General features: G+C 42.4%; 1 protein-coding gene across 3 annotated transcripts in view; it reads right to left on the bottom strand.

Moving 5' to 3' along the window:
- The window catches only part of OBSCN (obscurin, cytoskeletal calmodulin and titin-interacting RhoGEF), a 257,509-nt gene that overhangs the window by 122,955 nt on the left and 117,877 nt on the right, over positions 1-16,677 (bottom strand). For all 3 annotated transcript variants that reach the window (XM_087947096.1, XM_087947097.1, XM_087947098.1), the window contains 7 exons: positions 15,919-16,194; positions 13,329-13,598; positions 9,920-10,186; positions 8,259-8,525; positions 6,287-6,553; positions 3,475-3,747; positions 1,850-2,116 (listed from right to left, as the gene is read on the bottom strand). In XM_087947096.1, coding sequence (XP_087803222.1) covers positions 1,850-2,116; positions 3,475-3,747; positions 6,287-6,553; positions 8,259-8,525; positions 9,920-10,186; positions 13,329-13,598; positions 15,919-16,194 — 1,887 coding nt within the window. The remainder of the gene's footprint in view (positions 1-1,849; positions 2,117-3,474; positions 3,748-6,286; positions 6,554-8,258; positions 8,526-9,919; positions 10,187-13,328; positions 13,599-15,918; positions 16,195-16,677) is intronic.

Below are 16,677 nucleotides of genomic sequence, written 5' to 3'. Positions count from 1 at the left end.
TTTGCGATCTTCTGACAAGCAAAGTCAATAGGGAAACCTGATTCATTTAACAACTATATTACTAACTTAACAACTGCAGTGATTTGCTTAGCAACTGTGAAAAGAAAGGTTGTAAAATGGGGCAAAACTCATTTAACAAATATCTCGCTTAACCACATAAATATTGTAGGTCAAGGGCTGCCTATATGCTTTTCAGATGCCATAGAAAACCTTTCTAAAAGGAGCTGTGAATAATGCCAATGAAATTCAAGCCTACAAAATTTATTTATGTATGTCCCACCTTCCTTATTCTTTCATAAACAACTCAAACTATGAACATATCATAATACTCCTTCCTCCTCCTATTTTCCCCACCAAACAACCCTGTGAAGGTGGGAGTAGAACTCCCTGTCTCTTGATGATCGGCTCAAAGTCACCCAGCCATTTTGTGTGCCTAATGCGGGACCAGAATTCACCATTGCCTGGTGATTGGCCTAAAGTTCCCCAGGTCCTTCCCTAAAGGAGAACTAAAACTCACAGTCTCCCGGTTTCTAACCTGATTGCTTAACCTCAGCTTGATCTTGGCTGCTGCAGAAACAGTAAGTATGTGGTACAATTATGTTTTTTTAATGTCCATAATAAAAAACATAATTTGGTCTTTGTTTTTATCATCACAAAGCTTTACTCAAAGTGACTTTTATTTAAAAATGGGCAGTTGTGTTTTCACATATTTCAAAGCAACCCGGCAGCCAAGCATTAAAAAAATATAATGCAAGCAATAAAATAATCAGAATAGTAGACAGGCCAAATAATAAAGCATATTTCGTAAAATATAACTTTCAAAAGCTTTAGCTCCAAGTAACAGCAGATGACCATTAAGCTTGCAGTAACACAGAGCAATTACAAAATGTTTTAGGCTGCTCATATGCATTGCTGAGTTATCCTTACAACAGCCCTGTAAGGTAGGCCAGGATTCCTGTTCTCCTACTGTGTCTAAGATAATTGAATTTCTGATGTTGATAAGTGCTAAGAAAACTCTTCATGGTTGTGACACAAATTCAGCCGGAGACAGCTCTCTGCTTTTGCCTGAATTTATTTAATGCAATGGTATATTGCCAAGATTAACAGCAGATAGAAGAAATTAAACAAAGTGTGTTTGAAAAATGCAGGCAAGTCAAGAAAACACGGATATTTGGTGCTCTCTGACCTTGATTGTTTTCCTGCGGACATTTCATGACCCAACTAGGTAACATCATCAGTGTTAAAAGGGAGTGAGGTTCTATTTTCTAGCACATGATGTAACCTAGTTGGGTCATGAAATATCTGCAAGAAAACACCAAGCTCAGAGAGCACCAAGGACTCCACAGTCCTCCTCCTTCCTCTTCCTCCTCCTTTTCTCCACAAACTGTACTCCTTTCTAACACTGATGAGGTAACCTAGTTGGGTCATGAAACATCTGCAAGAAAACAACCAAGCTCAGAGAGCCTCAACAGCCCTGCATGAATGCTGATGTTCTCACAAGGTTTTCCAGTTCCCCAACACTGACTATAAGTATTAGCTAACCCCTTTGTAAAGATCAAATCTCCCCTTGTTCTTTGACCTCCAAAAGCTAGTCGCTTAATGACTTTGCCTCCAGAAGTTGTGGGTGTGCTCCAACACTGGAGGTTTTTAAGAAGAGATTGGACAACCATTTGTCTGCAATGATATAGCATCTCCTGCTTGAGCAGGGGGTTGGGCTAGAAGACCTTCAAGGTCCCTTCCAACTCTGTTATTCTGGTATTGGTCACCCAAAGGAAGTTGGTTTGGCCCTTGTGTCAGTTGCAGCGGAGTTCACATGGTCATCTTCTTCCATTGTGGAAGAAGACCTCACCTTGAACGTCAAGCATGGCCACCACTTTGGTGCCTCCAGCTTCACAAGAGTAAATCCCCGTGTCACCAGGAAAAGCCGGCTTGATTTTCAATCTGGCCACGTTCCAGTCCTGCTCAACCACAATTCGCTGGCCATCTCCCCAAAGAGGTTGATCATCCTTCTTCCAGATGGCCTGCACTGGCCGAGAATACTGGCAGATGAGTTCCGCAGTCCCATCTTCTTCCACAGTTAGGTCCTGCATGGGGCTGACTACCTCGATGGTCGGATCTGTCAACCGATAGGTCAGGTGTTAGTGCAGGCTTGGGGGAATAATTATGGAGACTTTTTTGCTTTTAAAGACGGACTCTCAGCAAGTTGTGTGAAAGCAGGGATCAGAAGCACTCTTTAGTTTGCTAAGATGGTTTAATGCTTGCTTGGCTCGGTGATGAAAATGATAGAAGCATTTGGGTTAGCTAAAGAGGCAGCAGATCATTGGTGATTGAATGGCTGAAAGCAGTTTTGCCTAATTTAGAAACCTTCCAGGGGTGTGGACTACAACTCCCAGAATTCCTCAGCTAGCGTGGAGATTGCAGAGAATTCTGGAAGCTGAATTATTGAGAAAGTTGGTCAGGTTAAGTCATTTTTTGTAATATCATAGTCCTCAACTTACAATCTTTTGTTTAGCAACCATCAAAGTTACAATGGCACTGAAAAAAGTGACTTATGACCAGTTCTCACACTTAAGATCATTCCAGCATTGCAGTCATGTGATCAAAATTTAGGTGCTTGGTATTTATGAGGGTTGCAGCATGATGGGGTCATGTGACCTGCCCAGCCAGCTTCTGACAAGCAAAGTCAATGGGGAAAGATTCACTTAGCAGATTCGCTTAGCAACCACACAATTCACTTAGCTGCAGTGATTCGCTCAACAACCATGATAAATCAGTCATAAAATCAGCCAGGATTCACTACACAATCACTTTTCTTAGCAATGGAAATTCTGGTCACAATTGTGGTTATAAGCTGAGGACCATCTACAAACAACCTGTAGTAGTTACTGTGCTCAGATGGGTATTTAAGCATCTCTGAAAATCTCCCATTTACATCATCTTGGCCTGTAGCTACAGTTTATTATTAATTTTTATTATTAATTATTATATAATTAAATTTGTATGCTTTCCAAGCGACCCTATTTGTGATTGGCTCACTCACAGATGATAACCACCAAACAAGATTGAGCTGAAAGCTATTTTGTTGGAATGGTTTCAGCTGCTCTACAAAAGATTGCAAAAGAACCTAAAACCAGATGTATTTATTTTATTTATTAAACTTTTATGCTGCCAGTATTTGTGATGGTTCAGCAGATTCAGCACAGGGAATTATCAGGTGCTTCTAAATCTATCATATGCCATTGTAAACCTTCCAGAGTCACTTTAGATTACCAAGACAGGCAGCATATAAATTTAAGAAATAAATAAATATCTTCCAAGGACTGTGAGTAAGATGCAGGATTGTGCTTAAAGTAGTGGTGCCTAGTGGTTAATGCATTCCTTCCAGGAGCTGTTTTGCAGGAATTGGTTAGGGGTCCAGTGACACAAGGAACAAGCGCAGCATGGTGGTTGCCTGACAGGGAAAGCCTGAAATACCTTTGATTAGTAACTTAGCCGAGGATATCAGAGAACCTGCTCGGAAGATCACTGTTCCTGAATCATTGAGACCCAGGTCTTTTAAGATCAGCTTGTGAACGGTCCCACCTTGCACCGAGATTTCATTTGCAGGGCTGTTGTGAAGAGGGGAGCCGTCCAGCCACCACTGCGCTTTTTGTGTTCCGGATCGGGAGAGCTCGCAGGTAAAAGTAGCTGATTCCCCGGCAAAAATATCCGTGTTCTTTAAACCAGAAACTATCTGTATTTCCTCTTCTGTGTAACAGAGGAAGAGAACGCACGCAACGGAGGTGTAAAAATGGAACGTCTTTGTGTTTCTACTCATCTTACACAACATTTCGCCAGGAGAGACGTTGCAAAATTAGCACCCCAAATTAAAACTCTGTAAACTTGCACTGAAACCTACAAAAGTACAGGAATCCTTGACTTACACCCATTCACCCAAAGTAACAACGACACTGGAAAAAAGTGACTTATGACTGATCCTCGCACTTATGACCATTGCAGCATCCCCATAATCATGTGATCAAAATTTGGATGCTCATCAGTGTCCCAGCATCATGTGATTACCCTTTGTGACTTTCCCAATTGGCTTCTGACAAGCAAAATCAGTGGGAAAAGCTGGATTCACTTAATGACCATGTGATTCACTTAACAATCATGCCAAAAAATCAAAATCAGGTGCATCTCACTTAACAACTGTCTTGCTTAACAAAGGTATCAATTGTGGCCGTAAGTCAAGGACTACCTGTCATCATATCCCAGAAACTATCTTTTTTATTTCTGTTCTGATTTTTCACAAAGCTGGAACAATACAGCTCTCAGGCAACTAAACACCCAACCAAGAAATCAACTCGACAAGAAGACTAAAATTACTTTTATTTATGTTGATTTATAAGAACAGAATCTTGAAAAATCTGACTGTGCTTTACCACAGGGGTCCCCAACCTATGGGCCAGAGTCCACTACCTGGCCGTGGCCTCTTGGCCACCAGGCTGTGTGAATGACTGGCCAGTGTACGTATATGTGTGTGCAGGCATACACACCCACTTGTGCTAATTCCGCCGCGAGTATCACATGGGCACTAGTGTTGCCATGAGCTTCCCATGGGTGCAAGCATTGCTGCGAGCATCACGTGGGCACTAGCATCTCTGCGAGCTTGCGGTCTCGATTGCATCGTGCGTATGCTCATGGTCTTGTTCATGTGTGTGCAGGTATGCATAAAGGCACCTGCCTCTCCCAAAATGGTTGGCAACTCTTCTTCATGTCCCCCCTTATATTCATGTGAATTAGAGAAGGTGTCAGCCTGAGTTTTTTGCAAACATGTTCTTATTTTTGATTTAAACTATGATTTCCTCCTTGCTGCTTTCCTAACAGATCTGGCCTATCTCTGTGAAGGTTACCTTCCTTATTTTCCATGGCATCTCATCAACTCCTTAAAACCTTTTAGCACAAGTGGACTGCAATAAAATAATGAGAGTTTCCATTTGATCACTCACAGAACAAATAAAATACACACATCCATGAATGCAATTTTCTTAGCCAAAATATGGCTAATTTCTTCTTCTTTTCTTAGTACTTTCCCTCCCTTCCAAATGCTAACCAGGCCTGATGCTGCTTAACTTTTCAAAATCATCCAAAATCACACATTAATCCTTTTTTAAAAAACAGTCTCACACCAGAACTGCAGAAGCAAACTCCATATTAGTCATCTATACAACAAGGTGGTTTACATGCCAAAGAGATATTTCGTTTAGGATCATTCATTTTTTCAGATCCACTGAATTCCTCGGTGACTATGTTAGAAAGATTGATTTGCCTCCAAACCTAGTTTAATAACAGGAAGAGGCACAAAACAGATGCATGAGTTCCATTTTTATGTATAGAAATAATCTTAAAAAGAAACAACTTGAAAATAAAGAGGAATTCCCTGGTCAATGTAGCAATGGAATAACCTATCTTGAGGCCCACTGATTGATTGTTATCACTGACAGGAAATTTCTCCTTACTTTTAGGCTGGATCTCTCTTTGATAACCTTCTACCCATTGCTTCTTATTCTCCTTAGGTGCTTTGGAGAATAGAATCATAGAATAACAGAGTTGGAAGAGACCTTCGAGGTCTTTTAGTCCAACCCTCTGCTTGAGCAGGAGGCTCTACTCCATTCTCCATAGAATAACAGAGTTGGAAGAGACCTTCGAGGTCTTTTAGTCCAACCCTCTGCTTGAGCAGGAGGCTCTACTCCATTCTGGAAAAATGGCCGTCCAATTTATTCTTAAAAAACCACCAGTGTTGGAGCACCCACAACTTCTCAAGACAAGTCATTCCACTGATTAATTGTTCTCGCTGTCAGGAAATTTATCTGTAGTTCTTATTTAGCTGAATTGCTCCCTGATTAGTTTCAATTTGTTGCTTCTTGTCCTGCCTTCAGGTGTTTTGGAGAATAGGTTGACCCCCTCTTCTTTCTCGCAGCCACTCAAATATTGGAAGACTATCATCATGCCACCCCTAATCCTTCTCTTCATTAGACAGTTCCTGCAACCATTCTTCATATGCTTTAGCCCCCAATCCCATGATTATCTTTGTTGCTCTTCTTTGCACTCTTTCTAGTCTCAATATTTTTTGTAATTTGGCAACCACAAAAGGATACAGCATTCCAAATGTGGAGTAACCAGTGCTGTATAAAGCAATCCCAATACTTCCCGAGATCTTGATATTATCCCTCTGTTGACAAGGTTGACATCAAATCAACTGGCTGCAGCATTGACAAAATGCAAATAAGAATTAGGAACACACCTTGCACGTATACCGAGGCTGTGGACAGCTCGTCTCCGGTGCTGCATGTATACGACCCACAATCCTCCGGTTCCAAATCATGGATGATCAGCTCCACTGCGGGGCCTTTCTGCTTCATCTCGTACTTGGCACTGGGCTGCAGAATGAGGGACCCTTTCCGCCACTCCACGGGAGTGTTGGGACTTGAGATCTTGCCACATAGGACAGCTATCCCTCCAGTCTCTGACTCAACGTTTTGCAACCCTTCTTCAAAGAAGATGGGTAATACTACCAGGGAGAAAGGACAAAAGCGTTGTGATGCCTCTGATGCCCTTGGCAGACATTAAACAATACCTCTACAGGTTTATTTGGTGTTTGTTTTGTTTCAGAAGCATCACAAAATATTACGACCTCAATTCAGCCCCAAATCTTTGTTGCTAAGTGAGACGTGAGTTTTGCCGCAATTGTGAAGTTACTAACATGTTTGTCAAGGGTATCTGGCTTTCCCATTGACTTTGCTTGTCACAAAGTCACACAAGGGGATCATAGGACCCCGGAACATTGCAACCATCACAAATATGAATCAGTTGCCAAGCATCCGAATTTTGATCCCATGACCATAGGAATGCTAAACAATTGTAAGTGTGGGAAATGGTCAAAAGTCATTTTTTCAATGACAATGTAATGTTGAACTGTCACTAAAAGAACATAAAATTTAAAATATAAAATACAAGATTAAAATATGTATAAATTAAATAGATCTTGCCCAGAAACTAGCAACATCAATTGTGTTCTGTCATGTTGCTGTGAGATCCTTCTGTCTACACCGATCAAGATCCAAAGGGCTGGCATATATATGTGTTATTGTCTGCATGTCACCACAATCGCAAAGAGCAGAAGCAACCAGATAGCCCCATTTGTGCAGAATCTTTCTGCGTCTTGTATTACCTGTGTGCAGTCTAGAAGTAGTCCTCAACTTACAGCCATTTGCTTAGCACCAAAGTTAATCGAAGTTACAACAGCACTGAAAGGAGTAATGAATGACCGGTTTGTGCACGTATGACTGTTGCAGCATCCATACCAAATCTGGGTGCTTGGCAACAGGCAAATATTTACAACGGTTGCAGCACTCCAGGGTCACATGATCACCATTTATGATTTTCCTAGCTGGCTTCCAACAAGCAAAATCAATGGGAGAAGCCGGATTCTCTTAATGACTACTTGATTTACTTAACAGCCTCATTGGTTCATTTAACAACCATGACAAAAAAGGTGTGACTCACTTCACAACTGCCAAGCTTAGCAATGAAAATCCTGCTACCAATTGTGGCTGTAAGCTGACAACTTCCTGTATAATCCTCAGCAAATTCATCCATTGGAGAAAATGATTCCAAGAAAGCAAATGCAACTACATATAAAGGAGGAAGTCATTAAATGAAATATAGCCACTCCCAAGGAAAAGTATTAAGAAGATAGAAGTGTGAGACCCTGGGTGCTCTCTGAGTTTGGTTATTTTCTGGCAAATATTTTATGATCCAACTAGGTAATATCATCAGTGGCAGAAGGGAGAGGGGTTACAGAGAGGAGGGGGGGGAGGAGGAGGAGGACTGTGACATCCTTGATACTCTCTTATGTTGGTTGTTTTCTTTCAGTCATTTCATGACCCAGCCAGAGAACATCATCAGTGATATAAACAGAATACACCTCACTTCTTTCTAACAATGATGGTGTTACCTAGTTGGGTCATGAAATATCTGCAAGAAACCAACCAAGCTCAGAGATCAACTAGGGTCCCACAGTCCTCCTCCTTCTTCCATTCTGCAATCCTCCCTTCCCTTCTATCCCTGATGACAATACCTAGTTGGGTCATGAGATGTCTGCAACAAAGCCACCAAGCTCAGAGAGCACAAGGACCCCATGGTTCATCACCAAGGTACAAATACTCTCTTCTATTGGAGACAGATGTCCCTGGAACTCATCCAGCTTTTCCTACCTTTGACCTTCACTGTGGCAGTGGTCTGCTGGTCTCCTGAATCACAAGTATAATCGCCATCGTCCTGAATTTCCAGGTCATAAATGAGAAGCTCAGCAAAGTTCCCTTCTTGTCTGATCTCGTACTTCTCACCCGACTGAAGCTTCGTGTTTCCTTTTCTCCACACCACAGGTGACATCGGCTTGGACAACTCACAACACAATGACACAGTGTTTCCTACTTCAACCTCCTTGTTCTGCAGACCTCGCTTGAACAATACCGGCAGAGCTGAAAGAGCAAACAGATACCAAAAGAGACTTGTTAAGTAAATCCCATCAATCAGAATACAGAATAACAGAGTGGGAAGGCAACTTAAAGGTCTTCTAGTCTGACTCGCTCTTCAAGCAGGTAACCCAAATCATTTTAGACAAATAACTGCCCAATCTCTTCTTTGAAACCTCCATTAATGAAGCACCCACAACTTCTGAAGGCAAGCTGTTCCACTGATTAATTGTTTTAATTGTCAGGAAATTTCTCCTTAGTTCTAGGTTGCTTCTCTCCTTGATTAGTTTCTGTCCATTACTTCTTGTCCTGCCCTCAGGTGCTTTGGAGAATAGAATCAAAAAATAACAGAGTTGGAAGGTACCTTGGAGGTCATATAGTCCAACCCCCTGCTCAAGCAGGAGACCCTATACCATTTCAGGCAAGTGATTGTCCAATTTCTTCTTGAAAACCTCCAGTGATGGAGCACCTCCAATTCTTCCTAAATACATATACTACTATATGGGTAGTCCTCAACTTACAACCATTCATTTTGTGAATGTTTGAAGTTACAACAGCACTGCAAAAGTGACTTACAACCAGTCCTCGTGTTGATGACCATTTTGATAGTCCTCGACATGACTAAAATTGGAGCTAGAATTTATGTTGCTAAGCAAGGTGGTTGTTAAGTAAGTCAGGGCCAATTTTATGACCTTTTAACCATGGTTGTAAAGCAAATAACTGCAGTTGTTAACTGAAGCGAATCCAGCTTCTGCCATTGACTTTACTTGTCGGAAGCCACAAATGGAGATTACATGACTCTGGGACAGTGGGACACTGCTACTGTCAGTTGCCAAGTGTTTGAATTTTGATCACATGACCCCGGGGATGCTGCAACAGTCATAAGTGTGAAAAATGGTCCTAAATCACTTTTTTCCCAGCTTTATTGTAACTTCAAACGATTGCTAAATGAATGGTTGTTGTTCAAGAAATACCTGTATAGTTTAGATATACATGAACACACTGAAAAGATATCATCAAGCAATACGGTATCTTAAACCCTGAAACATTAAACAAAATGGTAAAACAGTAAACCATAATAAGATCTCTGAAGGTCAAATGGATGGATGAAGAGAGAGAAACAGGACCTAGAATAAGTGGAGGCAAGAGATGAGATGAAGGGGAATGAAGTGAACGTGAGAAGAATTAACTGGTGGAATGGCTTGCTACCAGAAGTTGTGGATGCTCCATTGCTGAAGGTTTTCAAGACAAGATTGGACAATAATCTGTCCGGGAGCTGGACTCCTGCATTGGGCAGGACTCCTACCTTGGCAGAGGGTTAGACTAGAAGACCTCCAAGGTCACTTTCAGCCCTATGATTCTATTATTTATCTCAATAGTTCTCCAATAGCTACACTCACCTTTAACGTTTAGCTTGGCAGTGGTTTTCTTGTCAGCTGCACTGCACATATATTGTCCTGAGTCTTCTGGAACCACATCATGGATGATTAAAATGTAGGCATTGCCTTCTGTCTTGACTTCAAACTTCTGGCTGGGCTGTATCAGGGATGATCCTTTTCTCCACTCCACTGGGACGCCAGGTTTGGAAAGCTCACAGCGGAAAGTGGCCATGCCGTTTTCGGCTACTTCTGCATTCTCCAGCTTTTTAAGGAGGATTATTGGCGCAGCTACAGAGAGGGGAAAAGAGGCTTCTGTTGAGCATATAGACCATCAAAGTCATCTTCAATGTACAGGTAGTCCTCATCTTGCAACAGTTCATTTAGTGACCGTTCAAAGTTACAATGGCTCTACAAAAAGTTACTTATGACCATTTTGCACGCTTATGACCACTGCAGCATCCCTTAAGGTCACATGATCAAAATTCAGATGCTTGGCAACTGCCTTGTATTTATGATTAAGAACTTTATAGCTCCCACTGCCTTAAGAAAGTTCAAAACATTCTCAAAGATCCATTTCATCCTGGGCATCCCTTTTTTGAACTACTACAATCTGGTAGACAATACAGGATAATAAAAACAAGTTAAATAGGCTGAAAAACAGCTTCTATCCCAGGGCAGTATCTCTACTGAATTCTACTGTATAGTGCAATATTAAGCAATATTTTTCAATTCAATGTGTAAAATGTGAAGGATGGATGTTTGTGTTTACTTTCATAGTCATAATGTACACTGAAGATGGTATTTAATTTTGTTGTATGAGGTGCAATGACAATAAAGTAAACTATGATGGTTGCACTGTCTCAGGGTCATGTGATCTCCTTTTGTAACCTTCTGACAAGCTGAGTCAATTCGGAAGCCTGATTCATTTAACAAATGTGTTACTAACTGAACAACTGCAGTGATTCACTTAACTGTGCTAAGAAAGGTCATAAAATGGGGCAAATCTCACTTAACAAATGTCTTACTTAACAACAGAAATTTTGGGCTCAATTGTGGTGGTAAGCTGAAGACTGCGCCTGTACAATATAAGGATTGTAATAGCTACTGTGTAGGATAACCAAGCAGAAGATCATAGAGAGCATCTGAAGACACAATAAAGGCCATCTGAAGACACAATAAAAACACCTTTATTGGACACAGTAATTGGAAAAATGTCAGCATCCTAGAACAAGCCAGTACTGCTAGAGACTTCCTGCAAGCCTGGCACTCAGACAAATGGGCCATCAACAAGCACATTGAAATGAAGAATATTTACACACCATTCAAAAGCAATGATTAAAAATATAAAAGATCACACCTCATTGCCAAAATCAAGGAAAATCAAAATCAATCACACAAATGGGCAAAGATTAACTACCAACTCAGACAAACAAGCTAACAGTAAGCAATAGTCTAATCCAGAGGTCGCTAACTGGTGGTCTGTGGACCACTGGTGGTCCATGGTGTTCAGTGCACCCGTGTCTGCAACAGGGGTGATATTGGCGGCGGCAGATGGACTGATGCGCACGGGGAGAGAGGGTAGTGTGGGGGAGATCACAGCATCAGAGCCCTTCCTGGGTATTCCCTGGCCTGCGAGGGGAGGGCACAATCTCCCTCCCCCTCCCCTCAGAAGCCACAAAGTGCTCACTGCCCCTCTGGCAGTCCCCAAGCCTCCTCCCACCATGCTGCTCTTCCTCCTCGCCTGAAGCACTCATACGCACAGCAGGAAGGAGGCTTGGCAGGTGCCAGAGGGGCAGTGAGCGCTTTGCGGCTCCTGAGGGGAAGGGTCGAGCCTCCTCCTTGCAATATCTTCACCTGAGGGCATCGCTGGCAGCTGCTTCCTGCGGCTCAGGAGGACTGTGCTCTTCCCGCTGCTTCTTGGCCTCCTCAATGCGCGCGCAAAGGCAGGAGGCAGCATCCATGACACAGGTTTGCTAGGGAGACTGCAGGATTGTCCCACCTCCCCGCCAGCCATCTGGTCTTCAGCAGGTGGCTCGTGGGCCTCCGGACACCAGATTCCCACCACCCAGCACCGGTTCAGAGGTTCCTTTCCCCCCCACTCCCACCCCTGGGGAAAGAGAGGGGGGGAAGAGAGAGAGAGACAAGACCTACACACACACACACACAGAGAGAGAGAGAGAGAGAGAGAGAGAGAAAGAAAGAGAGAGAGAGAGAGAGAAAGGGAAAGACAGAGGGAGAGGGAGAGAGAGAGAGACAAGACACACAGAGAGAGAAGGAGGGAGGGAGAAAGGGAGAGAGAGGAAAAGAGAGAGACAAGTCATAGAGAGAGAGAGAAAGAGGGAGAGAGAGAGAGAGAGAAGACACACAGAGAGAGAAAGCGGAGAAAGGGAGAAAGAGAAAGAGAGAGGGAGGGAGGGAGAGAAAGAGAGAGAGAGAGAGATGAGAGAACCCGGTGTTTTGTTTCTGTGGGAAACGGCTCCAAATGACTGAGTATTTAAGGTTGCAAAAATAGGCAGCCAAGCCTGAAGGACCCCATCCTGTCAGAGGGAGTCCAGGCACTTCAGCAAGTGGCATGCTGGATTCATATTAGTGGTCTGCAGAATTTAAAATTATGAATTTGGTGGTCCCTGAGGTCCAAAAGGCTGGAGACCCCTGGTCTATTCAAAGAATCAGCAAGAACATTCTATAAGGGCAAGCCACTTGCATATAGAATAGAAAAGAATAGAATAACTGTTGGAAGGGACCTTGGAGATTTTCTAGTCCAACCACCTGCTCAGGCAGGAAACCCTATGTCATTTCAGACAAATTGTTATCCATTTTCTTCTTAAAAACTTCCAGTGTTGGAGCATTCACAACTTCTGGAGGCAAGAAGTTCCACTGATTAATTATTCAAACTATCAGGAAATTTCTCCTTAGTTCCAGGTTGCTTCTCTCCTTGGTTAGTTTCCATCCATCGCTTCTTGTCCCCTCCTCAGGTGCTTTGGAGGACAGCTTGACTCCCTTTTCTTTGGGACAGGCCCTCAAATATTGGAGCACTGCTATCATGTCACCTCTTGTCCTTTTCATTAAACTAGGCATACCCAGTTACAGCAACTGTTCTTTATTTGTTTTAGCCTCCAGTCCGCTAATCATTTTTATTTTTTATTGCTCTTCTCCACACTCTTTCTAGAGTCTCAACATCTTTTTTACATTGTGGTGACCAAAACTGGATGCGGTATTCTATATAAAGAGAAAGCAAACCCACTCTCTTCTAGAACTGATGATGGTACCTAGTAGGATTATAAAACATCTACAAGAAAACAACAAAGCTCAGAGGGCACCAAGGACTCCCCAGTTGTCCTTGTCATCCTTCTCCTCCTCCTCCACATCTTCCCATGGATGGATGTCCCTGTGGAAGATCAAGTTCCATCTGAACAGTTGACCAACTTACCTTGTACCAATAACTGAGCCTGTGTTGAATTCTGACCAACTTGGAAACTGACAGTGCTGGAGTCTTCAAGGGTGACTTTTCGGAGAACGAGGGTGTGAATTTTGCCTTCCATGCTAATTTGGTTCATTTCATTGGATTGCAGAGGCACACCTGCCAAACTCCATTGTGGGTTTTTGGCCTTCTCATGAGAAACCACACAGCGAAACACAGCATCCTCTCCTTCATGAACAGTGAGGTCTTTCAATTTTTCTTCTATGGTGGCCGGTATTTCTACAATTGAAAGATATAACTTTTTATTTCATTTGTTTCTCTGTTAATTTACATTCAACTAATCCTACTGTTACATCCCAGTGTTTGTTTTTGCAGACATTTCATGACCTAATTAAATAACATCATCAGTGCTGCAAGAGAGTGGCGATTATGGAGAGGAGGAGGAGGAGAAAGAGGGTGTGATCCTTGATGCTTTTTGAGCTTAATGGTTTTCTTGCAGACATTTCATGACCCAACCAGTTAACATCATCAATATTACAAGGGAGTGGTGATTGCAGAGAGAAGGAGGAGGGAGAAGGGGAGGAGCGGGATGGGGCCGACAGGACCATTGGTCCCTAGGGCTTTCTGAGTTTTGTTGTCTTCTTGCAGATGCTTCACGATTCAACTTGGTAACGTCATCCCATCTGCAAGAAAAAAATCTGCAAAAAAAAACAACGAAGCTCAGAGAGCATCAAGAACTCACAGATGTCCTCCTCCTCCTCCTCTATAAACCTCACTCCCTTCTAGCACTAATGATGTTCCCTAATTGGGTCTTGTAATATCTGCAAGAAAATGACCAAGTTCAGAGATCATAAATGATCTCTGTGATCATATTAAGAGCAACTGCGTTCTCTTCGCTGACGATGTAAAACTATTCAACACCACAGAAAATACTGCGACCCTTCAAAAAGATCTTGACTATGTATCAGAATGGTCAATCAAATGGCAACTTCAAATCTCAACAAATAAATGCCCTGTCCTACATATTGGCAAAAAAAATCAGAAAATAAAATACAAGCTGAATAGTCAAGACCTTGTTGATGATCGAAGCTCTGCAAAGGACTCATCTCTAATGATCTAAGTGCTAGAGGCTACTGTAATTACCTAGCCAACAAGGCGTTAAGAGTTGTTAACCTAATCCTACGTAGCTTTTTCTCTGGTAATATCACACTACTAACTAGAGCATACAAAACATTTGCTAACCAATACTCAAATACAGCTCATCAGTCTGGAACCCACATTATGTATCTGATATTAGCACAGTTGAGAAAGTCCAGAAATATTTCACAAGAAGAGTTCTCCATTCCTCTACTCATTGCAGAATACCTTATGCCACCAGACTTGAAATTCTAGACCTAGAAAACCTAGAACTGCGCCGCCTTAGGTCCGATCTAAGCAGGGGTGGGATTCTACCAGTTTGCACCTATTCGCTAGAACCGGTTGTTAACATTCTAAGCAGTTCAGAGAACTGGTTGTTAGAAGAAATTACTGGCCTAATCCTGTAAGGAAGGCAGGAAGGAAACATTCTGGTGTTGCTTACAGAAACTGCCTCTCCGTTAACCCTTTTTACACTCTTGGTAGGACTAGACTTCCTGTCTCTGGAACTTCTCTTGAGTTTTTTTCCCCTCTTTTGCTGATACTTTGCTTGTGTGGAGTGACCATTCAAAGTTACAGTGGCACTGAAAAAAGTGACTTATGACCATTTTTCACACTTATGACTGTTGCAGCATCCCCACAGTCATGAGAGGTCAGGCGAGGAGATGCGTGCCTCGATGTGAGTGATATTGAGTTGGCCACACCCAGCCAATAACATGACCACCAAGCCACGTCCACCCAGTCAGGTGACCACCAAGCCATGCACACCAACTAAGCCACGCCCACAGAACCGGTTGTTAAAAAATTTGAATCCCACCCCTGGATCTAAGTACAGTATATAAAATCATATATTGCAATGTCCTACCTGTCAATGACTACTTCAGTTTCAACCATAACAATACAAGAGCACACAATAGATACAAACTCAAGGCTAACCGCACCAAACTTGATTGCAGGAAATACGACTTCAGCAACAGAATGGTCAATGTCTGGAATCCTCTACCTGATTCCGTGGTTTCTTCCCCAAACCCCAAAAACTTTAACCTTAGACTGTCTACTATTGACCTCACCCCTTTCCTAAGAGGTCTGTAGGGGGTGTGCATAAGCGCACCAATCATGCCTACCGTCCCTGTCCTATTGTTTATTTTTATTTTTCTTATATGTATCCATTTCATGTATTCCTAACCATGTTTATACTTATACCTGTTATCTTATAATCACTCGTCAAAGTAAACAAACAAACAAACAAACAAACAAACAAACAAATAAATAAATAAATAAATAAATAAATAAATAAATAAATAAATAAATAAATAAATAAATAATACAAATAAATAAAAATAAATAAATTTATCAAAGACCCTACAAATAAATATATAAAATAAAGCAGCTATTTTGAATACTTCATGTATGGGTCCGGTCATTCATGTCTGATCTCAGGAGAGCAAAATTGACTCCCCCTGACCTTTGACAAGCACAGATGCAGTGGTCTGTTGATCCTCGGTTTGACAGGTATAGTGGCCTGCATCCTCCACTTCTGCATCACGGATTAGCAGCTCCACATACGATGCCTTTTGTCTCATCTCATACTTGTGACTTGGCTGCAGCTGGGCAGAGCCTTTCATCCACTGGACAGGCACATCAGGTTTTGTGAGCGCAGTGGCCAGGGTGACCGTTGCCCCTTCCTTGACTTCCTGGTTTTCCAGCTGGACTTGAAAAAGCACTGGACGGGCTGAGAGAGCTACACCGGGGAAAGAAGAGAGAGGGGCGAGCTTTTGTCATAGGTGTGATACATGTTATAGGTTTCTAATGCAAGGTGTGGAGGGGGAGGAAGAACAGGAGGAGGAAAACTATCTTGGAAAATAAGAAAAAGGAGAGACAGTTGGTCTATTGGTCAAGGCACCAGGCTAGAAACGGAGGTGGTGAATTCTAGACATGAAAGCCAGCTAGGTAATCACCAAGAGATGGTGAGTTCTAGTCCCACATTAGGCATAAAGGTCAGCTGGGTGACATTTAGCCAATCACCGGGTGACAGTGAATCCTAGTCCTATCTTAGGCAAGAATGCTGGCTGGGTGACTTTGGGCCAATCACAAGGAGACAGTAAATTCTAGCCCCAACCTAGGCATGAAAGCCAGCTGAATGACTTTGGGCCAGTCACTAGGAAATTGTAAGTTCTAGTCAATGCCTTAAAATATGTGTCACCTGGAATCAGTCACTCTCCCT

Source organism: Notechis scutatus, chromosome Z (assembly GCF_049901735.1).
Source record: "Notechis scutatus isolate UNSWTSFEM ecotype Mainland chromosome Z, rNotScu1.2, whole genome shotgun sequence".
NCBI lineage: Eukaryota > Metazoa > Chordata > Lepidosauria > Squamata > Elapidae > Notechis > Notechis scutatus.
This window is presented reverse-complemented; position numbering and strand designations above follow the sequence as displayed.